The sequence below is a fragment of the Candoia aspera genome, chromosome 15 (assembly GCF_035149785.1).
Source record: "Candoia aspera isolate rCanAsp1 chromosome 15, rCanAsp1.hap2, whole genome shotgun sequence".
Lineage (NCBI taxonomy): Eukaryota > Metazoa > Chordata > Lepidosauria > Squamata > Boidae > Candoia > Candoia aspera.
Window position 1 is genome coordinate 6900351 of NC_086167.1, and position 25067 is coordinate 6925417.

At 45.2% G+C, this 25067-nt stretch overlaps 1 protein-coding gene across 1 annotated transcript in view; it reads right to left on the reverse strand.

Moving 5' to 3' along the window:
• Positions 1-23697, reverse strand: part of RASAL1 (RAS protein activator like 1) — a 51620-nt gene extending 27923 nt beyond the window's left edge. Inside the window, exons 1-7 of the mRNA XM_063315571.1 lie at positions 23246-23697; positions 16081-16137; positions 11238-11351; positions 8013-8074; positions 7026-7155; positions 2743-2824; positions 152-289 (exon numbers count right to left, since the gene is read on the reverse strand). Of these exons, the coding sequence (XP_063171641.1) occupies positions 152-289; positions 2743-2824; positions 7026-7155; positions 8013-8074; positions 11238-11351; positions 16081-16137; positions 23246-23310 (648 nt within the window). The 5' untranslated portion in view covers positions 23311-23697. The remainder of the gene's footprint in view (positions 1-151; positions 290-2742; positions 2825-7025; positions 7156-8012; positions 8075-11237; positions 11352-16080; positions 16138-23245) is intronic.
• Between the last annotated feature and the right edge of the window lie 1370 nt (positions 23698-25067).

The window sequence follows — 25067 nt, forward strand, 5'->3', positions numbered from 1 at the left end:
TGCTGCAAAAATGGGGTTCATGGGCAGCATGCCAACCTCTAAGCTAAAGAGTTGTGTTGGTTGGACATTCTCCTAGGTCTCCTTCACTGTTGGGTGCTTGGTTAAGCTCAAGCCAAGGGTCACCCCTGGGTGGGTCCTCCTTTTTCCTTACCTGCCCCAGGAAGTCGTTCTTGCCCACCATGTCCCAGTCCCAGACTTCTACAACAAGGGGAGTCTTGGAGTCAGCCCCCTCTTCCAGGACAAACTCCAGCATCTCTTCCCAACGTGGGAAACGGGTCTTCTTGATAATCTGAAGAGTCACAAAACAGGGTAAGGTGAGCTTTCTACTTAAAGCCCTCCTTTGTGTCTGCCTGCTTTTCCAAACAAAGCCTTGGACTCCAGTGTCTCACCAGTTATATTTTCTAAGGATGTGACTATGCTCCATGCAGAGCCAACAGCCATTCCAGGAAAGTTTTAAGTCTTTTAATTTGGTAGGTCCCTGTAGCTAAGCACTGTGCAAGCAAAGCAGAAGAATAGAACACAGTATAGACTGGAATCAACAGGACAACAATATATTCATTGATTGAAACATTTTCTATTCCCAGATAATGTGGGGGGCTCGGCCTTCAGTGTGCAGGATGCCATCTTCTCTGCATTCTGGGGAGACCGCTCTTGAGATTGTCTTGCAAGTCACAGCTCTTGCAGCACAGTTGCTGAAAAGGGTAGCCGATTGCCAAGGTAACACAAAGCTGCCATGTTGCTACTGAGCTGAAATGAGTATTTGCTATAACGTATGAAGCCTTTTATGGCTTAGGAGATCTAAAAGATTGCCTGTTGTCTTGTTAACACTCTTTGGCAACTGCCTAAAACCCAAAGTGATTCTTTCGGAGTTTTCTTTAGCAAGATTTATTGAGATGAATGGCATGGGGTTATGAACATTCCAGTAATGGAATTATTTTCCATTTAGAACCAGTGTATCCTGGCGTCCATCAAAGCTGAGACTTTCTGATTCTTGTTCTGACAGGGATCTTGTGATCCAGCAAACAGACAGATCTCTTCACTGATAATAGGTAAGATTTCAGTCGGTCATTTATATATGAAGCTGTTCTCAATTGGGGAATGCTTACGTTATGCCCACTAACTAAGGGGATCTCCTCATAAGGGCACTGCATTTTCCAGGGCTTTGTTGACCTGACACAGGGCAATGTTGCCACAAGTGCCCAGTTGTGCAGCTGTTACCAAGTTTTTTAAGTATTTGGCAACAGCTTAAGACAAATCAGTTCACCCCAATATTGGACTTTTGTGGCTTTTAATGTAGTTCCATATGCTTCCCAGTCTTTCACTTTTTGATGGTTTTAAACATATTGAGGGGTATCAATGTAATGGTATGGGGGAATGACCTTGGGAGACAGGAGGAAGAGCTGCAGACTAGGCAATGTTCAGATAAGAGGCAGATGAGGCCACAGAAGGAACAGGGGCATGGCAAACATCTCAGAAGGGACCCTCCCTAGTTTCTTGGATTGTAAAGGCAAGGTGGGAGGGGGAAAGATGTCCTTTCAGACTTGCAAGATTCTGTTAATGTAATCTTACAATAAAGATAGAGCTAGTACTCCTGGGTATGCTTCTTCTCTGGACTACCTTGCAAGGGTGACAATCAATGGTTTTAAGCAGTGGCTCTCAGGGTGGTCTGGGGACCCCTGGGGGACCCTGAGGCTCTTTCAAGGGGTCCATGAAGTCAAATAAATATTCTTAAATTTCTCAGCTTTAAGTTCTAATACAGTCCATATCGCTAGCTATAACCCACATAAACCAAAGCTCTTTGGGGTCCTCCATCATTTTTAAGAATGTAAAGGGGTCCTGAGACCAAAATGTTTGAGAATCACTGGTTTAGACAATTTTAATGGAATTGCTTTTGATGAAATTGTTTTTCATTTAAGGGCCAATGGTTTGTCATTGTTCCTGCTTTGGTTGTGTTTTTTTTAAATTGAAGTGGAAAAAATTGATCAGCAAAATAATTAATAAATAATTGTGGATGTTCCTTAAAGAGTCTACTTCCCTCTCTGCCAATCTGTGTGCCATGCTGATGTGTGGATTTCAGCAGGGCCATTGCTGACAGTTCTGGGAGTTGAACTCCTTTTTTAAATTTTTTATATAAAACTTCATTATTTTCAAAGTATAGTTAAGATACAAAAAAGAGAATATAGAACAGATAGAAAACAGAGCTAAAGAAAAAAGAAAAAAACTATAAAAGTGTCGACAGAAAGAAAACAGAAAGTGACTTCCAGCTTTCTCCAATACAAATATAGATAAATTTACAAATCTAATCTCTTACAATTAATTAACCTATCATAACATTATTTCTATTACAACAGACCATTGAATCACTAAAACCCAAAGTCAGAACATCATTTTTTTCTATTACAAGCAAGTACTCTAAAAGTGGTTGGGAGTTGAACTCATGACGATGATGATGATGATGACGATGATGACGATGATGATGATGATGGGTTACTCATCTGGAAGATAGCTAGGTTGGAGAAAACATGTCTAGTAGAACCTTTGGAGGACTTGCGCTATAATATTTTTACTGGGAAATGTACTGGGCATCTTGGCCTATAATTCCTTTTTAAAGCTGTGGCTTTGCCTGGCCCATGGATCAATTCCCTGGTTTTAACCACTGCGATCAATGTTAGGTTTCTCTCCCATTCAGAATCTACCCAACATCTCTGCCCTAACAGGCGAAGGGCATCCAAAGATACTCACAGTTGTTTCCAGGATCTGCCCATTAAACAGTACACGGGCAAAGGGATCTGAAGTGCCTGAGAGATCACGTGGTGCTAGATCTCTAAGGGGAAGAAGGAAAGAGCAGATCAAAGCCAGGAAGTATCTCAGGGTGGGGTGGGGTGGGGTGGGGTGGGAATTTCACTAACTTATGGGAACTTTGCAAAAGTGATTTCTTAAATCTAATGTTTAGAATATGTTCACGATCCACAAGGACCACCAACATCTCTCAACTGTTCAATAAAAACAAGCCCACCTTCAAATCTTAATTAATTAAATTTTAATTGACATTAAAACTAAAATGGAAAGCGCCAACAATGAAAAACCTGTTTTAATGGAGTTTGGAGAGCTGCCAAAGATGTTGATTCCCTCAACCCAGCCAACAATGGCATTCCAGAAGTCCAGGGCAGCTCCGGAGAGGACCCAACTCTGAGTCATCACCTGACAGGCCTATGCCCACCACGGGGAGATCTTCTTTTAACAGCAGACTCAGGTACTGAATTAAAACCAATATATAGCCAACACTGGGTTGTTGTTGAGATATACGACAGAAAGTTCCACAGCTTTATAAAAATAGGAAAAAAAGAAAAACTTGTCTGTGTGTGCGTGTGTATATATGTGTAATCCCTATGGGGGACCCCCCCCCCAAAAAAGGCAGTGAGAATCAGCATACACCTGGAATTGCAAATGTTTCCCATTCCCCCAAAACAGAGGGCAGACCTGCACAGTTCAGTCATCTTTATTAACACGATGCATTTCCTCCAGAACATCCTTGACTGCACTCATCTCTTTGCTGCCAAGCATCGTTAGACAGTTACCCACTCTTTTGCCAGTCAGTGCCCACTGGTTTCCACAGAAGCAGGATGCTTCCTTGGCTCTGGGGACAAATGGCCTAAAAGACACCTCAATCAGAGGTCACTTAGAACACCACTGCTTCCTTCCTGATCTGGAAGCTCATGGCATAGTCCTCATGAGGTGCCACGTTCAACGCACCCATTTCCAACTTGCATAAAGAGATACCAGTCTTGCTGCAGCCACCCTCTACATCCAAACAATGCAGGAAATTGTATTTAGGGAATATTAGATTCCCCAGGGAATGAATTTGAAAGGATGGACACAGATTTTTTTAAGCTGGAGGTGAAAGAAATTCGAGGGTGCCTTGACCCAATTGATATGGTCATGTGATCATTTAGTATCTTCTGGGGGTTGTGTATGACTGTATATTAGTAGATTTATGGGGAAATCTTCAAATGTTAAAATGATAATGCAATGTCGAATTACATCCCAAAGCTTTGGAATTTGACTGTTTATCAGGAATTGTGGTTGTACTGAGGATGGGGGGTGGCAAAAAGAATTGTAGTAAGAAATACGAAAAGTGATATTATTCTAGATGTCAAGGAATGGTTGTTAGAAATGTGTGATCTCTCTGTTTTGGAAAAGGCAATATTTTCTACCAAAGGATGCAGCAGTATGCGTTATTACAGCAGGGATTCTGTGATATCTTAAAATAATATCTTGTTTATATTGTAGTAGTGAATTCATTGGTAAACCAGTGAATATTGATAATATAAGATTTTTTTCCTTTTCCTTAGTTTGTGTTTTTTCGTTTGCATTTTTTAAAAGTTTCTCTTTTTTTAAGATGAACGATTATTTTGTTACAAAAATAATGATATTAAATAAATAAATCAGAATTAATGATTAAAAACGCAGGAAAATCTCCAAAATCTATGCCAACCTCTTCTCTCTAATGACTTTCAAGAGTATTTGATTTTCTAAGGAGGGTGGTGGTAGAATCCTAACAACCACAGGCTTGATCGTTCATACATCATTCTGGAAAATTTCAGTTTGGCAAGCTGAGTTCAAAGAAATCAAAGTAGGAAAGAGAGGGGAAAAAAATTTTTTTTTTCTGCATCTCAGTTCCTGGGGAACCAAAATTCAGCCCCTCTAGTTGCAGTTCCTACCATCTTCTTGATGCTGGGTGGGTTCCCTAGTCAATTTCTCAAGCAACAGAAAAATCTTTGGCCTGATTTTGATTGGCTTTGATTTTTGAGATCAATTTTCCTCACAGGTTTGAGTAGCACACTTCTTTCCTTAGCAGCCACCCCCTATAAAACGGATAGTTCTGCAGCTTTGAAATGCCATGCATTTAGCGGGCCATGAAATGGAAAATTCAGCATCAGGCAGGTGGGAAAAAAGAGAAAAAATAACATCAAGATAGGCATCATTCGGAAGGTCGGCGGTTCGAAACCGCGCGGCGGGGTGAGCTCCCGTTGCTCGTCCCAGCTCCTGCTCACCTAGCAGTTCGAAAACATGCAAATGTGAGTAGATCAATAGGTACCGCTTCGGCGGGAAGGTAACGGCGTTCCGAGTCGTCATGCTGGCCACATGACCCGGAAGTGTCTATGACAACGCCGGCTCCAAGGCTTAGAAACGGAGATGAGCACCGCCCCCTAGAGTCGGATTCGACTGGACTTTACGTCAAGGGAAACCTTTACCTTTACCTTAAGGCAGTCATCAGTGGATATGCCATCTACTGAGACTCATTCCAGCGAAGAGCTGGTGAACCCTGATTTTCTGTTGCATTACAAACCAAGAATGACCAGTTATTCGCAAACAGGATATGGATCCTAGTTTGTTTGGAAGCTGTTAACCACAGTTTTCCAGTTTGCGTGTAATAGAAATCACATAACTTCCGAAGGACAGGAAGAAGCAAAATAGCAGCAAAAAGGGATAAGTTTTGATGTAAGAAAGTTAGGCATATTTTAGCTTACTGAACTAAAATGCTGGAGAATCCTGGATCACCTCCAACAGCCTCATCAGTTGCGAGTTATGGGTGGCAAGTTATGAAATTTTATCTCCACCCAAAGTTCAGTCAAACCAAAGGGATTTACAATTAACTTTCCATTCTTTCTCCCGCCTCTTGCACTGCCAAAAATGTTCACAGCTTTTTTTTTTAAATCATAAACTGTTAATTGTCTCACTTTCTAAGGGAGACTGCAGAGAAAAATAATCACACTCCCTTTCAGCAGCCACAACACCTCTCTATTACAGCACCTTCTGTATTTTCACTGGTGGGGGTGGCATGATTGCTCCTCTTGGTCTGAAAAGAATTGCTGGCAGGTTGTCCCACTCAGGTTGGCTCTCCACAAGGGCCCAGCTAATTTCAAAACCTTTCAGCAAAAGATCGATGAAGAGCTCTGGAAAGACAATCTGGCCGGTCATTAGGGAGGGAGGGGAGGGGAGGAAGAGGAGGCGATGGAAGGAACAGAACGGGGGGATCATGGAGAGAGAGAAGTTGAAGAACTCATCCAATGGGAATAGTGTAAGGAGATTTGTGGCTGGCAGAAAAGCAGATTTTCCCCCGCAGTGCATGGGTCAAAACTGTGGAATTGGCTACCAGCAAATAGGATGAAGAAAGCCAACTCAGATGCTTTGAAAAGGGAGACTTGATCTGTCCAGGGAGAATCTGGGTCTCAGTGGCTACAAACATGGATGGTTCTTTCCTTCCTCCTGAATCAGAGGCCTTCTGTATGGATGTACGGATGATGATGCTTTGGAAGAAAGGTGTCTATAGAAATACGAACGGAAGGCATGCATTGTACTCTAGGACACATGAAGTAAGGAATGTGGTGCTTACTAATAAAGACCATCTACACAAGTAAGAGAGACAAATCGAGTAAGCCCCATAAAGCATGAGAAGAATGTTTTGCGATTAAACTTCGTGTTACTACATGGCAGTGTGCTGATTAACTCCACACACTGGAAAGCGTCCAGTTGCCCAGCTTTCTTCTTCTAGCCAGATGTTGCTAGATGAAGCTTTTGAAAATATCTGCATCGTAAGAGCTATCCCCTATGTTCATCACAGAATAAAAATATCTCATTTAGCTTTTCTGCTTAATTTCCTAAGCAGGAAATTCCTGAGAAACAGCAGGAAAAGATGGCCTTTGTCCTCTAGTCCTACGCTGGGGAGCTTCCGAAAGCATGCAGTGGGATACTCCACAACACAGAAGGCTGGTGGAGATCCAGCAAAGGTTTTCTTAGAAGAAGCACAAGGGTTATTGGAGAAACAGGGAGTGGTGGGTGACCATAAATGGAGAAGAGACCAAGGTGGGGGGTAGGTCCAAAAAAGAGAGAAGGATAGCCTCACTTTTATCTCTAGATGTGCCTACTGCCAACATGTCCTCCCCATTAACCAGATTATTCCCAAGGAAATGCAGCCAGTTTCCCACTCCATCTGCAGATCTACCTTCCTTCTCCTGCCTTACCTGGCTTCGAGGACATGGCAGCAGAGTAGCCGTTGATGAGCTTCTTCCACCACTTGCAACTCCAGCGAGATTTCCCCCTGCACCTCCTCATTGGGGTCCACGGGGCTCAAGTTGATCCAGCTATCGATTCCTGCCACAAAGGGAATTAGGGCAAGCCTGGCTTCTGTTTCAGCTCACCCTTGGCGAGTTCCCGCCTCCCACAGGTGCAGAGAATCTGCCCCACACCTCCTTCCCATTCCTTTCAACTCCAAGTAGAGCACCCTGGTGCATGAATTGCTTCGTTTGCAATGATGCCACTTAATTTCAGGGAGCTGTCCAAGAATAGCAAACACCAACAAGAAGGATGCTTTCCAGAAGGGACACCCAGCAGGGCAAGGGAATCAGACTGTGACTGTTAGAAAAGATGCATAACAAGGTAGAAGAAAGGTTGGATGGGGAGAAGAAATGAAGAACTTGTTTAAAAAATGGGCAAAGGGGTCTGCTGGATGCTGTCCACAATTAACAGCAGTCACCTAACATTAGGGGTTACCAGCTTCTAGCAGAAAGTGGATCCTAGAAAGATGGTTCAAATTCACCAACACCAACAGTAGAAGCCACTAGAAATCATCAGAAAAAAAATCCAAGATCAATGGATCTATTTTGGCCAAGAGGATCCCACAAATAGGAGGCAACCCTGATGTGTTGGGTCCATCATCAACATAATGGAGGGGTACCAGGAGGGGGGGGAAATGCTGAGATTTTCTGCCCATATGTGACTATAATGCCAATTTATTATTTTTGCAGCATCGTTTTCTTTGCCACAGCACAGAAATGGGTCTCCCACCATCTTCTATTTCCTACTTTGGCCTCCAGCCTTGGATTCCTTGGGTGGCCTCCCATCCAAATGCTCTCCAGAGCAAACTCCGCTTAGCCTTGCAAGTTCAGCCAAGGACCACTGAGTGCGATCATCAAGCAGAGCGACCCTTAGGGGTGTCCCAAAGCACTTACCCCTCGGCTGAGATGAAATCTCCTCTTTGCCCAGGGCAATTTTGCCAATGACATCGTCATGTCTGCAGAGAAGGAAGCCAAGAGAGATCCCTGAGACCACAATGTTTTGCCCAGGAAGAAAAATTAAAAAATACCTTTGCTCCCTTCCTCCATCCTAAAGCTAATGGGACTGGCTGATGCATCTTATCTGAACTTCCCTTCCCTTCCCTTCCTTCCTTCTCACTGTCCTCCTTCCCTTCCCTTCCCTTCCCTTCCGTTGCACAGGATCCACAGATTTCACTTTGTAAATATCAGTGGTAATTCAGCCTCCCCCCTCCCTCTCCCCCTCTCTCCTCCCTTCACTGGCAACTGCTTATTTCATCTTCCTTTTCCCACTGGGGAGAAGAACTGTGGTGGTGGTAGGAGGAGGTTCTGCAACAAAACAGAACAGCTAATGATGTCACTGTGCAAGTCTCTCCTTTGCGTGCCTGCATCTTGATGCTGCTATGGGGACTTGCACAGAGATGCCATTGCACATGCTCAGATGCTGCAACACACATCTTGTTTCTTGCTTGCTGGCAAAAAACAGGCCAACCAGCCCTGCTGACTTGTTTTTTGCTGGCAATTGCCAATTATTGTCTAAGAGCAGACTACCTGAAGCCTGCTGCTATTGCCCTGTTCTTTGCTAGCCAAGGAATAATTAATTTTTTAAAAAATTCTGGGAATCAATAACCTTTGCTAGGGCACCAGGGAACTGCTGTCCTGTCTATGGTATGTGAGAATGACCTTGGGAGACAGGAGGAAGAGACAGAAACTAGGTAACAGTCAGAAAAAGAGGCAGCTGAGCCCGGAGAAGGAATGGGGGTGTGACAAACATCTCAGAAGGGACCCTCCCTAGTTTCTTGTACTGTAAAGGTGAGGGGGGAGAAACGTACTTTCAGACTTGCAAGATTCTGTTAATGCAACCTTACAATAAATTAGAATTAGTTCACCTGGGCATGCTTCTTGTCTGGACTACCTCACAAGGCTGACAGGAGGGCATTGTGTAATTGCAAGTGTGTCAATCTCACTTTGCTGCCTTTTAAAGGGAGGGAGTGTTAAATGGCTTAGGCAACCATCGTCCTTTACAGAGTCCTCAACATTACAGTGGTCATTAGAGATTTCTTCCAACTATCTAGGTTGTTTCAAATGGCCTTTGGAAATTCTTCACCAGGTTTGTGGGCAGAGAAATGGGTAATATGGGTTGCGGGGGGGACATCTCAGATTTCTCCAGGTGGGACTTTGCTTCCATAATGACAACAGGTCTGTGACTGAAACAGCCTCAAGAAGAGAGTTTATATATTCCTTTGTGATGCCAAGCCAGTGCGGAAAGAGAACTGTATAAGGAAAGATGGGACTTCAGCACAGATACTCACAGCTAGCTTGTCATTAAATATCTGCTACAAGAACTAGTCTCCACCCACTTTCTCTTCTCCTTAAAAAGGTACGCCAAACTTTTTACCTAACCGAAGGAGGATGGAACGTTATGGAACATTCCTGGAAAACTTCTCAGCCTAATGGAAATAATTGATAGGTTTGCATGGCAAAGAAGCAACAGGCTTTCCTTGTTATGCAATCCAGTTTATTTCCCCGACACTCCCCGCTGATGACACCAGGCACCTTGGTTTACCTGCTGAAGCCATTAGAAAGAAAAACAGAAATTTCCACCCAAGGCCTGGCTGTCGAACTTGGAGTCTGGAGATGTCCTGAATAATTCTCTGCAGCTTTGGGCGGGAAAGCAAGATGCTGACATGAGGGGATGGATCCGTGAAATTAAGACTGAAAGTTTTGTATGCCAGGAGCTACATTCTTGCCCGTTCATCTGTTTTCATGCCTCTCTACTACCCTACAGGAATTATTTCAGCCTCAAGGTATTCCCTGTATATTCCCTGCATGTGCCAAGCTGGGCATCACCATACACAAGTGTTCTGTTCCTGCAACAGGTTAATTTGACACTATTGCCCCTCTGTCTGATGGCCCCTGACTGCTGCTGCCTTAGAGGCTTATGGGAAATGGAGACAACTTCCCCCCATGGGGTATTGTGAGAAATGGAAATTGAAATGATGGCTGTGCAATGATGATCACCTGGAAAAGGAATGGATCAAAGAGATTAGAGTCACTATCAAAGGTGTGACTTGACAGTTGGCTGCATACTCTGGTGGGTTGACTTCCATCCACACCCCTTCCCATCTCGGGGTTGTAGACTCTTTGGGGTAAATACCTATTTTTTTCATTTGCTGTTCCACACCCAACATGGAGTGGTGGCATTTCATATGTTACACTTATCAGCCACAGTAGGCATTATTTGAGGGACTGTCTCTTCCTGGTTACATCTACCTGTCCCATCAGGACCAGCAGGAGAGGCATGTTACAGGTCCCATCTATGAAAGAGTGTCATCTGGTGGGACCCATGAAGAGACCCTTTTCTGTCGTGGTGTCTGTCCTGTGGAATATCATCCCAACCTTAGATTGGCCCCAACCCTCCCAGCCTTTAGGAAGGCCCTGAAGGCATGGCTCTGCCACCATGCCTGGGGGTGGCAATGGTGGGGACCTCTTATGATAACTGTGTTGAGCTGATATAAGGATGGATTCTGCCATTGATCATGACTATTTTTGTTTTAAAATGATTATGAATGGTTTTTATATGTCTGTATATTGGGGTTTTTTAACTTGATTTTATTGGATACAGGTAGTCTCTGCTTAACAACCACAATTGAGATCAGAATTTCAGTTGCTAAGAGAAGTGGTCATTAAACAAATCCAACCTGAGTTTACGACCTTTTTTGTGGTGGTCAATCAGCGAATCACCATGGTCTTTAAGCAAACCACGTGGTTGTTAAGTGAATCACATGGTTCCCCATTGATTTTGCTTCCCAGAAGCCAGCTGGGAAGGTCGAAAATGGTGATCCCGTGACCACAGGATGCTGCAAAGGTCATAAATGTGAATCTGTCACCAAGAGCCCAAACCGTGATCACCTAATTGTGGGGACACTGCAACAGTCATAAGTGTGAGCACCAGTTGTAAGTCAGTTTTTTCAGCACCGTCATAAGACTGAACTGTCACTAAACGAATGGTGATTCAGTAAGTGGAGTTGTTTTTATCTGTTGTGAGCCACCCAAAGTCAGTCATATGAGGTCGTCATCATCATCATCATCATCATCATCGGCACTGTATCTCTCTTGCTCTGCTTCTTGTGGTCTACTCACCCAATGGTGTCTTCATCAAAGACATAGAAAGAGAGGTTGTGGAACCCCATTGGAAGGTGCAGGGTATATTCCTCCCCCCAGAAAGGGTTGAGATTCTTCCAAACCGTCGCAGTCCTGAAGCACAGAAGAAAGAGGTCTCTTGCCTTGCTTAAAGGCAAGTCGAACGATCTCAGGGAGAAATTTCTAAGTTACAGGGAGCTTCCAAACGTCCCTCACTTTTGGGGGGTATCCTCTCAAGTCCCAAAGATCGAGCTACTGAAATTTGGAAGTAAGACCAGGCTGAAGTTTATAAAACTAAAGGAGAAAGTGGGACGTATGTTTTCAGACAGGCTTAAGGCACTAGCAGATAATAATCCGGTGCCCCAAAGCATGGTAAAGTCGCAAACATTCAGCTTCTGACCAGCTGCATTGTGGGCCTCATGGCTGCGTCCCTCAACCAACAACAAAACCATCTTAACACGTACAGCCCTTAGTGGTTAAAAAGTTACCATCCTTCTGCAAAATTGATCAGGAGTGATGGCTTTGACACACTGTTCCGGTGGGCGTGCAAACTGGGTCTCATCCAATTTGTTGAACCTGCTTGATTTGGAACATTGGATTAATTTGATTTAATTGAGTCCACATTTCAGAATGATTTGGAAGGGGGAATCTAATTACCAAATTACCAAAATGGCTTAATTTGGTCCCAGTTTCTGATCTGATTCAGAAAATCATTCTTCTGTTTACCAGGCAGCAGAATCAAATTGCTGCATTGAATTATCAAGGTTTTCTTTGAGGTGATAAAGCTTTGAACAGCTGTAATGTTTTGCTTTTTTAAAAATTCTGGGCAAACTACTTACAGACAGGGGGAAAAGGGTGGAGAAGTGGTAAATGATCAGCCCAGCCAGGCATTAAAATGTAGAAGCAAAAGTTGCTTTTCCTTACATTTTTGCGTGGAAGATGCCTTTGCCTCGCAGTAACGAAGTAAATCACCCAATCCATCTATCACCGTGATTATGTCATCACCCAAGATCTTCCTTTAAATATTATTTATTTATTTAATGGGTTCAGTTCCTGCAATTGATTGTTATTGCAAATACAAGAGAGGCTTACCATAGCTCTTTCATGATGTTTACTGGTTTCAATCTTATTCGCCAGGGCTGTTTTCTAATATTTAGGAGCATGCAACATTTATTTATACACCCACACACATACACATATTTATATATACTCTGTGTGTCTGTGTCTGTGTCTGTGTCTGTGTCTGTGTGTATATGTCTGTGTGTGTATGTGTGTGTGTATACACACACACACACACTTGATAAATATATCATGGTGATGAAATGGCACTTAAAAATAAGGCAATTTAAGTTAAAACCTTCTAGCATAGCTATTTCCTGCCTTTAGCTGTTGTGGATTCCCAGCAAGAAAACCCATTGATACAAGACACATCACAGGTTTCAGCCAAAATCATTCTAGCTTTATTTCTCTTCCTATTACCTTCTGATAGTTTATAGAACGCATTGGGGTGGCATGTAAAGGTGATAAATGCATTTAAACTCACATTGTTTCTATATTTTATTACTTGTTTTATTACATCTTGCATTTTGATCTTACAACTTTATCTCTATTTTACCCTACTGTATTTTATTGTATTTTATCTCACCATAGTATATTTTAGCTAATTTTATTGCATTTTAGCTGTTTTATGGCATCATTGTTTATATTTCATATCTTATAGTGGCTGATGCCCAACTTTCTGATATGGTCATTTGACTAATCAATAAAGTTATTCATTCATTCATAGTTCTGTACTTGGATTCATAGGGATGAACTGACCTTTCACTTCTCTATGTACACAGAATCAGATTCAAATTCCAAAACGAACAAGAAAACACACCATATAAGAATGCTTTCCGCATTTCTTACCAATCATGGGATTTACTGTTCGAAACCCAGCCTCCAGAACCCAAGACAGAACAAGGACTTGGTAGGACTATCCAGCTTAGTAATTTATAAGCCAGGGTTTCTCAACCCGGGCAGCTTTAAGATGGGTGGACTTCAACTCCCAGAATTCCCCAGCCAGCATGGCTGGGGAATTCTGGGAGTTGAAGTCCACCCATCTTAAAGCTGCCCAGGTTGAGAAACACTGTGGTAATCAGTTCTTTGATTCCCCACTCCGTAAGAAACCACCTGAAAGGTGTGGTACTATTGTTTCTAAATCAGCGCCCCCAGAAACACATCTGGAAATAGAAGACAGGGGTGGCAGGAATCTGTCTGAGATGATTCCAGATTTGCAAAACACTCCTCCGTGTTTTCCTCATCCATTCTCTTCTGATTGGATAGAAGACAATTGCTTTTCAATGTTCTTTCAAAACAGGTGAAAATTTCCAAGAAATTCTCATGGAGGCATGTGGCATTCTTGCGTTCATAGGGATAAGGTCCAAATCAACGTCCTGTCCTCCTTTCTGCAATCTTCCGCAACCATCTGCAGCCTCCTTGGCTTCACCCATTTCCACCTAACAGTCTGCAGCCTGTGGAAAGGTGCCACCAAAAATGAAAGCAGACATCTCCCTTTCTCTCTCCTCTCCAACCACCAGGTCAGCTCAGAAACATCTCCAGAAGAAATTCTGGAGCACTGTATGCATCCTGCATGTACGGGAGGTGACTTAGTGGGAATCTTGCCAGAAAGAAACTCAACATACAAGAAATTCTGGTTTGGCTTTCTTTCCCCTTCACAGAAACAGGAATCCCAGCCAGACCACTACCTGCAGACGTCAACAGTGCCCCTTCTTTGCTCGCTTAATTGTCCCTTTACCCAGGGGAAAATATCTTTCTGGCTCAGAATATCTTCCGCCAAACCTCTTGAAATGTTATTAAGTTCTCTTGAACAAATATTTGAGGAAGGTTGAGAAGACAAAGGGGAATCAAGCTGGGATGGCACTGCCAAAGTCACGGATGTCTTTGCCAGCTTCCTCCCCAGGAGAAGATCAAGAGGGTTCCCTCCATCTTTCTGCCCCAGTGGCTGCCAAGCTGCCCCTTTCACCCATTTCTCAAGGGACAAAGGGGAGGCTGAAGGAATCAGCGTCCCCTATCAGCTACCAAAGGAGGTCCTAGGACTGAAGACATTGCGTTGGAATTTTTCCATTGAAATTGTAGCCCGTACTTTATTTTTTCCCCAATTACTTTCAACAGAAAGCACACTTCCATCTTCATTGATAATAAGTTTGGATAATATTATTGATAATATTATCCAAACAGCATGCATCCTAAGAACAATATAGTGATTTCCTGTTTTTGGGCTAGTGAGCAGATTTTGTGAGTAACAACTACAATAATAATAACAACAACAATAATGCAACAAGAACTGGTGGGATCACAAAATAGACAAAGAAAGTGAAGAAGCCAAAGCGCTTCTTCTTTAGAATTCAAGCAGACAAGCATCTGCCACACAACACCCCAGACTTAACAACTGTTGATAAGAAAGACAAAAAGGTCTGGATAGTGGAAGTTGCAATCCCTGGAGACAGCAGAAGAGAAGAGAAAGAACTGGAGAGAATCACAAAATACAAAGACCTGCAAACAGAAGTAGAACGACTGTGGCAAAAGAACGCAAAGGTAGCACCAACAGCAATAGGCGCCTTGGGTGCAATCCCCAAATATCTGGAGCACCCCTGGAATGCCATCGGCATTGACAAAATCACCATCGGTCAATTGCAAAAGGCAGCTTTGCTTGGAACAGCTGACATCCTGGGAATTTACCTTTGATATTATTAAACAACAACATCTGCCTATCCCAGGTCCTTGGGAAGGATTCGATAGGTGGACAAAAATGCCAAATCCAGTCTGAACATCTGGCCGACTGTGCAACCATCCATAATAACGTCTACCATTTGCAAAAGAGCTGCCATGGGGCACATAATCAGTTGCAAAGCACTGGTGTATCCTTATGCTCCTCACCAGTCCCTTGAACTTTACCCAAGATGCTTTCTACCCTTATGGCTGTCCTTGCCTTTATGATTTTCCTGGAGACACGGCACTCTTCCAGTCAAAGCCCTGGAGAACAGTCAGCTCCATGTTTATTCTCTTTAAAAAGAGTATGGGTTCTCTTAGAGCATTCTTGGAAATAGAGACAATGCCAGTGGGTGATGTGTTCCTTTTTTTATTTGCAAGATTTTTGTAAAAAATATGGCCAGAAGTCAAGCAAGGCAGAGCCTGATGGCCACCAAAAGAGGTGTCCACATAGGGTCTCCAACAATAATGTAATTACATTGGAAAGAGCCAGGATTGTCTAGTAGGGAAGGTGCTAGACTAGGGAGATCTTGGTTCAAGTTCACCTTCAGCCATGGAAGCTACCAAGGTGACTTTGGGTCAATCACTTTCTCTCAACTCAAGAGAGAGAGAGAGAGAGTGGTGTAATGGGGCATCTGCTGGACTGGGAGTGGGGAGACCTGGGTTCTTGTCCCCCTCAGCCATAAAAACTCTGGAGATGACTTTGGGCCAGTCCTTCTCTGGCAGTGTTTCTCAACCTCAGCAACTTGAAGATGTGTGTGGCATGCCAGCTGGGGAACTCTGGGAGTTGAAGTTCACACATCTTCAAGTTGCCGAGGTTGAGAAACACTGCTTTAAAGTATTGAACTAGCAACAGGAGACCCAGGTTCAAGTCCACCCAGCCTTCCCAGTGGTGGGGAAAGTTGCTTGGAAGAAAAAAAGATACATTTTTTTTAAAGGCCTGCTATGCACATGTTCTTTTGAAAGCAAACCACAAATCCCACTGCATGCTGTTTGGTCCCCACCCGACATCCCCGGTTAGGGAAGGAATTGCAGGATTGCTGACAAAGGACATTCCTTTACTTTCACTTACCTTGCCACGATTTCATTGTCTACCTTGATGATACAATAGGGATCACTTGTGCCAGACCTTTGGGGAACAAAGCAACACTATGGGTGAGTGTTCGGTGCCAATTATAAGCACATTGACAGGTTCAAATGCAAACTTTCTCCACTGAGAGCACAGCAGGAAATAATTGGAAATTTATTTATTTGGGAAATAAAGTGAGAGGATGCGCGGGTTCAGGGGCTTGGCTAGAACCCAGGAAATCTGGGTTCCAGTCTACTCAGGAAATTGTGCCAATCTGGGGTCAGCTGTCACTTCTCGGCCTAACTTTGCTCATGGGGTTGTTGTAAGAGACAGAAATGGAGGCAAAGTGCAAGGGATGATGCTCACAGAGAAAGGCAGGGTGTCAGGGGCCCCAGGAAGGAAAATGAAACTGCTGAGAAAAATAGGACTTTCTAATCTGAGGTCCCCCCACCCCCACCCCAGGTCTGTTGGGACTTCAAATTGCTCATCAACATAGCCTTACGTTGTTTTTTTTGAACTGTGGTGCTGGAGGAAAATGCTGAGAGTGCCTTGGACTGCAAGGAGATCAAGCCAGTCCATCCTCCAGGATATAAAGCCAGCCTGCTCACTTGAGGGAATGGTATTAAAGGCAAAACTGAAATACTTTGGCCACATAATGAGAAGACAGGACACCCTGGAGAAGATGCTGATGCTGGGGAGAGTGGAGGGCAAAAGGAAGAGGGGCCGACCAAGGGCAAGATGGATGGATGATATTCTAGAGGTGACGGACCCGTCCCTGGGGGAGCTGGGGGTGTTGACGACCAACAGGAAGCTCTGGCGTGGGCTGGTCCATGAAGTCACGAAGAGTCGGAAGCGACTGAATGAATAAACAACAAATAGCCTTACTGGCTGGGAATTTGCAGAACTGGTCTCCCAACACAGTGGAAAGCAGGCTAGATTGTGTTAGAACTTTTAATGCTAGATATGTATAGCTTAATGAAAAGAAGACTGAGGGGAGACACAATAGCAGTCTTCCCATACTCGAAGGGCTGCCACCGGGAAGAGGGCACCGACTTACTCTCCGTGGCACCTGAGGGTGGGACAAGGATCCATGGGTAGAAGCTCCTCAGCGGGAGATCCAACCTGGAAACAAGGAGGAATTTCCTGACAGTGAGAACTCTTAAGCAGTGGAACAGCTGGCCTCCTGGAGTGGTGGGTGCACCATTGCTGGAGATTTTCAAGAAAAGATTGGCCAACCATTTGTCTGAGATGGTTTGAGGATCCTGCCCTGGGCAGGGGGTTGGACCAGAAGACTTCTAAGGTCCCTTCCAACCCTGTGCTTCTGTGCTTCTGTGCTTCTATGATTCTATGAATATTAGACTATCTACAAAAATATGACCGTTCCAAATTTTGTCTCCATTGCAACACAATCTGAGATGCAGATACTCAGCAGCAAGCTGGGCTAAATTTGGTGCAGCTAAATCCCAGCTCACCGGCTATCGAATTGCAGATGGTGAATACTTAATTCCATTATTGATTGGTCCTGGTGCTTTGCTCAGCTTTGAGGGTTTCCATTGCTGTGGATCCACCTCCTGGTAAACAAAATGCCATGTTCTCAAGCTGCCTGCCACACGCATGGGTGAGCTGTTGCTCACTGGCACTGTGATGCACTGTATTATTATGTTCAGCTCCTCCTCCTCCATTATTTATAGATTAATATCAGCCCAAATTGTAACTTGATCGCTAATAATAGGAAGTGGACTCCACTTGCAAAAATTTAACAAGGCAACTCTAGGATCACCATTCAAGAACGGAGGGATTGCTGCCTCATTAAAAAAAAATATATAATAATAATAATAATCCCAATAACCAAGGATGTCATAATGTATTGGCATAGTATGTGTGCAGACCCAAGCAGCGTGTCCTTCCGTAATTATTATTATTATTATTACAGAAGGACACTCTGCTTGGATTCACACATATACTATGTCAATATGTTATGGCATCCTTGGTTCTTGGGAAGAACTCGATGTGAATGAAGGCCAACACCAGCTAAAGAGCTGGCAGCTGTGATTTCATGTTGTTGTATATAATAGCAATTATTATAATTATAATTATTTTTATTCAACAGGTGAACAAAACTGCCAAATCCAGTATCAACATCTGGCTGACTGTGTGACCAACCATAATAATAATACAGGTAGTTCTCACTTAACGTCCACAATTCGGACTGGCATTTCGGTTGCTAAGTGAAGCGGTCATTAAGCAAATCCGACCTGATTTTACAACCTTTTTTGTGGTGGTTGTTAAGCGAATCACTGCAGGCATTAAGTGAACCATGTGGTCACTAAGTGAATCATGCAGCTCCCCATTGATTTTGCTTGTCAGAAGCCAGCCAGGAAGGTCAAAAATGGCAATCATGTGACCATGATGGATGGTCATAAATGCGAACGGGTTGCCAAGCACCTGAGTCATGATCATGTGACTGTGGGGACACTGTGATGGTCATAAGTGTGAGGACCAGTCATAAGTTGGTTTTTTCAGCACCATTGTAAGTCCAAACTGTCACTAAACAAATGGTTGTTAAGTGAGGACTGCCTGTATAGCACCTTCTAATATTCAAAGGTATTCTCATTCTACAAGGCTGTTCTTTTCTGATTGGGAGGAAAGTAAATAGGACCATCATTCCACACTAGTGGAAGGCATCAGTTTTGGGAAGTTTGGCCCCTTATTATTACTTTCATTCCCATACTGAGGCTGAGAGGGGGCAGCTGACCTAAAGCTTCCTGGGGCCAGAGGTGAGGGTCGCACCAGGAATTGTTTGATCTGCAGCACTGAATGCAATTCTACAGAATCACAGAGAGCTGCAGTGTTGCCCTGATCGGTTGTGTTTTTCCAGCTATTGCTATGAGCATCACCAAAAAGCACCCATTGGTAAATCCATGGAAACAGCAATGGACACACGCCGGGTTGTGTGTGTGTGCGCGCATCAAAGTCAAGCCTCTGTTATGATGCTCAGAAATGACGGAAAGGCTTTTCCTCTCTGTGAATGAATCCAAATCTTTAGTTACTGCGCCAACCTAAACTGAAAGCAGGGTGGGTCGCATGGAACCTCTTGTCAAAAGCCTTTTGCAGCAAGCAATGCCAGCCACAGGCAAAAGGGTTCTGTCCCTTCCTTGGCCACTTGCTATGAGAAGAAAAAAACAAGGCTTAATTCCTAGGCTCAGTCTCTGCCTCTGATCAGGAAAATGAAGTGAGTCAAAACACGCAGAAGGAGCTCCAGGGAGATGCCAGGAACATCCGGTTATGGTTAACCTGCATTGGCTGTGTTTGGAGACAGAGTATAAAAGTGCTAAAGGGCTGCTGATGAATCAAGCTAGTATTTGCTTGGAGTTTTAGGCTGTGTTATTCAGGTTTAGGAGTGGGGTTTTTTGTGGTGCAAAGTTGGGTTGGTTTAAACTTGGTATGTGGAAATAAACTACACTGGATTGATCAAGACAGATGTTCTGTTTATAAGCCTCAGGGGCTGGGTGTGCAAAGTCAGACCTAGAGATATGGCATCGTGGCTGACTGGTATTTATGCCTCTAGTCCTCTGCAAGAATTGCCTGGCTCTGTGCTAGTTGGTCCTGCTTTGACTTCTTGGTTGACTTACAACTCCTGGTTTGTGCTGAGTCTGCTTGGTTGAGTACAGCAACTCCAGTGACTTGTTCCAGAGCAGAAAGGGAAGAAGGGGTGGCTTTCAAACTGGGGTCCTCTAGTCTGAAGCTGGATGAGGACAGGAGGGGTTAGAAAAAGGGGTAACAAAAGAATGTGAGTACCCCTTATTGGGGCTGAGCTTTGGGACCACCTGCTAACTGTTGTATCCTGTCCCACCCTTGGTCTCTGAAGTCCTTTGCAGCTCAGTGAGTTACTCTATAGCAGTGTTTCTCAAACTTGGCAGCTTTAAGATGGGTGGACGTCAACTCCCAGAAATCTGGGAGTAGAAGTCCACCCATCTTAAAGTTGCCAAGTTTGAGAAACACTGCTCTGTAGGCTGTTTAGAAAGGATGTCCCCCTGGATGAGACCAAAGATCTGTTAGATGCAACATCTTTCTTCCGAGGTACTTAGGAGAGGGCAGGACAGAGAAAATAGTTGGCATGTACCTATCTCTAGAGACCCATAATCAGTAAAATAAGTGTGGTTTGCTTGGCTTGGGGTTAAATCTCACCCTTGCAAGTTGTAAACCAACTTGTTGAGGTTATTGTAGAGACAAGCAACTTTGGGGTTGAGGGCACTTTGGAAACTTGTAACCGGCTACCCTGGGGGAGCTTGGTAGCCCTAAAACCAATGCTGCTAATAAATAGGATGCTAAGAATTGGTATTTTGCAACAGGACAGCTTCCTCTTTAGAACTCTGATTAAAATAATCTTTTCCAAAGTGTCAGGCATGGGAAACAGCCTGGGGAGCATTGAGAAAGAATCAGGAGGAAGTACGTTTTCCCTGCAAGCACCATTTCACCTACCCCTAGCTTAGCAATGGTGGGAACTGATGAATAGTGGTTGAGTCAAACCATGATTAAACAAACCATGGCTTAGTGAGACATGTGTGCCTGATGTCCTCTGGGGGCAAGAAGATTCACTTATTACAGTTCTTGCTAGTTAGCACAAATAGATTGCATTTGCTCCAAATCTGAGTGAATCCTTTGGAAGTGTAAATTATTGTTCATGACCAATATGCAATATCTAATAGTCACTACTTATATGTAGAGATAAACCTACCATTAAGTTTTCTGGGCAAAAAAAAAAAAAACTTGAGTTGTTGCTTCACTAACAAACCAGAGTTTCCCATCTAGATTTGGGTAACACATCCAGGCTTATCAATCCCAGGATTCAGAGGCAGAAATACACATTTTTCCACAGTTGAAATTTCTTGGATTAACCGGAAAAGCCAAGCATGTGGCGTTAGACAGCTTGCCTTGCATGCTAACTTGTAAATGATAAACCAGGTTTCAGATTTCCAGGTCTGACTTGTGTTTTCTTTTGCAAATGCAGCTGTGGATAATGTCATGGAGGGTGTAATTTTTTAAAGGAATTTCTGCTGGCAACCATCCCACCTTCCAGTGGTAATTAGTTCCAATGGTTAAGTAGGGAGCTTTCTCTCGGAGACAGGTGCCATTTCCTTGAATTTTGATATCCGGAGTCAGTGACATTAAAGGTCACTTTGAAAAGAGGCATGGAGGCTTTAGAGCCTTGGCATCACAGCCTGACTTGGCAGGTGCTAATGTTTCTAATCCCATCTTCCATGCCGTGTTTGCAATTAATGGGCCAGGCATTACTCCCCAAAGTGATTGGTTTTGATTCAGGGTTTTCACTGCAAGATTATTTTAACCATAATGGTGCTCTCCAGTCTAGCCTTGTTCTCACTGACTTATGCATTTGAGTCTGGACCATCACTTCCAACTGCAGGTAAGGGTGAATAGAGCAGACTGGTCTTTTCTGTTGAAAAATGCTTGAGTGTTTGTATTCTATATAAGTTTAGCTCTTCCTGGGAGTTTTGCCTTAACCCCAGTTCAAAGTGGGATAGTCCAACATTTACGACTGCACGAAAGACTATGCTCTTGTCTTCAATTTTCTATACCTTTTACACACATCCCTCCAGAGTCCTCTTCCCATGGCTGCATTGACCCAACTTGGCTACCAAATCAGCTTGTCTTCAGAGTGATTTTCAAGGAATTGTAAACTAACCAAACTGGGCTGGGTTGGCACAAGGCACCGACCCTCAGAAAACATACCCAGGTTTTCAGGCCAACCAAGATTAGTGTGGTGTGTGAATTCAACAGACTGGGTTGGAAATCTTACAGGAAGCTAGCCCAGGGAGAGAGAGAATTTTAGTTCTTTTCAAACTTTCTGGATATTTCTGTTCTTCTCCCCTCCCCTTCTTTCTTTTATCTTTTTTTTAAATTATATATTACTAGTTTTTCAGAGCCCTACCGTAGGTCCTCTTTCTAACCAAGGTCCTGTGTCTTCCTGTACTTGAGGGAGAGAAAATGGGGGAAATGGATTATGCAGTCTCCAAGCAACTGTGCCAGAGATGAGCAAACTTTTTTTGGGGGGGGGGAGAGCTTTGCACTTTACCTCCCCTTCCCCCCTCCCTGCCCAAACTATTGGTATTCAGATTCAATATATCTGCTTGGAAGTGACTGTCACTGTTTTCAAGCAAGCTGACTCCCATGTACATATGAATATGGCCCTTTTTATTTGGGGTTTGGGAGCTTAAAAAAGGTGTTTTTAAAAAACAGGGTTACATTTGGGGGTTACCATTTGCAAGCATCCATCAAGCAGAGTTTCTCTCAAACTTGCTGCTGAAGGGCAAAAACTGTAGGCTTGCCAACCCTTGTTCATCTGGGGTAGATCTGGCCCAGATGCTGCAGGGAAAGACAAGGGGGGCATGATTCAGAAAAGATGAGTCTCCTAATCTATTTCCTTCCAGATGTGCTGGGACTGAACCAGCCTTGGCTGGAAATGGAGGCATAAGCACCAGGTTAAAAAGGGAAGCCAGTTGGGGTCCTCCAAAAGACTTTAAGAAATTTTTGGTTTCAGGGTGAACATTCTAGGAGGAGAGCTGGGTTTGTCTATGGTGACCAAAAAAGAAAAACCCTAGATCAGAAGGAGGCTGGCAGCCCCTTCTGGAACCAACAGATTTTCTGAAAAGCCATCAGCTTTCTTGAGATGAAACGAGCTGCAGCTCGAGATGCCCTTTCATAAAATCCGTTGCTCTGAAACGATGCGGCTCCACTTCCTCCTGGTTCTTGATCTGGAGGGTCTTTTGAGCTGCCTGCTGCTGTTCAGATTCCCGGGGGCGGGGGGTGGGGGGGAGACAGGAAACACCTTGCACAGGGCTTCGGTTTCAACGGAGCTTCTACTTCGGTGCCCCGCCCGGGGAGGCCCCGCTAGAAAGGCTGTTGGCGGCTCTTTCAGAGGGACGAATTCTTCTCCCAGGCATGCAGGCTAACCCTTCCCACGGCCGCTACGCCCGTCTACTATAATGGAGCCGCCATCCATCCCGCCCCGCATTTGGGCTCGTTCCCGATCGCAGCCAGCTCCAGCGAGCCCCCTTCGCCTCCCCTTCCCCGCCCGCCCCGTCGGTCCCTCTGCGCCCCGCTGCGGCGGCTGGGCAGCGGCGCGGGGTCCCCGGTCCGGCCAACTCACACATCCTTGGCCGGCAGGTCGCGTCCCTCCACCACGCGGAAGTGCAGCGCCGTGTTCCTGGCCATGCCGCGGCGGGCGAGGGCGAGCGGGTAGGCGGGCGACCGGCTGCTTGCCCCGCCGCTCCGCCGGGGTCCCGGGGAGCCGAGCCTGGAGAGCTGGGGAAGGAAGCCAGGACGGGGGGCCGCTCCGAAGCCCTGCAAGCCGGAATGTTCCCGAGGCTGCAGGAAGGCAGACAGGCGGGCAAGCAGAGGAACCGGTCCGGCCAGCTGACGAGCTCCGCCGGGTTCAGCGCCTACCTTCCAGCTGGCGCTCGCTCTGCCTGCCTCGCACCCGGCGGCCCCGACGCGCCTGCTGTGGCTACAGGTGGCCCAGCTGAGGCGGAGCGGGCTGGCTGCCTCCTTGTGGCAAGGCGGGGAGGGGGCACCAGCTCGCCTGCCGGTCGGTCTGCGGAGTGGCTTCGAAGGGGTGGGAAGAAGAAGAAAAAGAAGAGGAGCAGCCGCCGGCCAGCTCAGCTGTCAGAGCCCGCCCAGCCCAGCCCAGCCCAACCCAGCCAAGCCCAGCCCAGCCCAGCCCAGCCTCCTCCTTCCGCCGCGCAACGGACCTCGGGGGTGCTCCAAAACGCGGGCTGGTGGAGCGCAGGGCTCGAGTCCGCGAGAGCCGGAGGTGGAGCGAGCGCCGCCAGATCTGCGCAGCCAAAAGGCCGGCGAGGCGACCGCTAGGTGGCGGCAGAGGTGTAGGAAACGCTCGCGTTGCTGCCCTCTAGTGGCGGCCCCACGTTTTGCAGCATCCCGCTGAACCTCCCGAACCCCGGAGAAGTCCAGAGGCCGCGTTCGTACAGCAAGCCGCCTCGTTTCGCAGTTCGCCCAAACTCTTGGCCCATAAACCAACTCAGGGGGCCACGTCTGCCCAACCCAGCCTAGCCGAGGTTAGGTGGATGGGGCGTGAATTTCACTGCAGGGGTTAAAGGCGTTGTGGGCACCGTTGCTATGCCCCTCAAGTCCAGAAAATTGGAGCCAGTGAATCACGGTGAAGCTAACCGCCCCCTGCTCACCGCCTCTGTATCACAGGAACAGGGCGGTGGTGTTGGGAATGGCCTGTGAGCTCACGTTTTATTATTTGGGCAGGGAAATGGGTCCTTACTATGTCTCTTTCTTTATGTGCTGAGTTCACTAGTAAAACCCAAGTTTTACCTGCAAATGATTCAGTCTCCAAGCAAGGTTGGGAGAAGTCTGTTGCAGTTAAAGTCAGAATTGCTGAAAACAGACTCTTTTGTCTCTCTCTCTCTCTCTGTGTGTAAAAATACATATAGTAGTCTATACCCAGAACCATGAGGACCAGAATCTTGCTTTATCTTTACACGCCTGCTGGTCACTGGTACAGCATCTGCTTTGCATGGGAATCCCCCATTTCCAGAATCTTTGAGACTTGCAGAAAAGGCTTCCAGTTCAATGGATGTGCTGGAATTACACTGTGTTGGAGGGCAGCCCTTGAGCCACTATGCAATGGAGTGTGTGGTCCTTGAAGCCACGGAAGCTGTGCCCCTTGACCTTGACCAACCAGTGGGGAGGCTCAATGGAAAGTGCTTCCTGGGTTTTCGTTATTAGCTGTATACATTTGGATCAAGCTAAGGCAACCATATCTGGGCTGAAAAGTTTCAAGTGGCCACTAGATGACAGCAAAGAGAGAGAAACAATTACTGCCATCTAGCGACTGTCTGAAGTTTTGCAGGTGCCAGACGAAACAGGAGGAGCAGCAGGAGGTGGTGGAGGAGGAGGAGAGGGGGAAGGAGAAGAAAGGAAGAGGTGGTGGTAGTGGAGAAGGA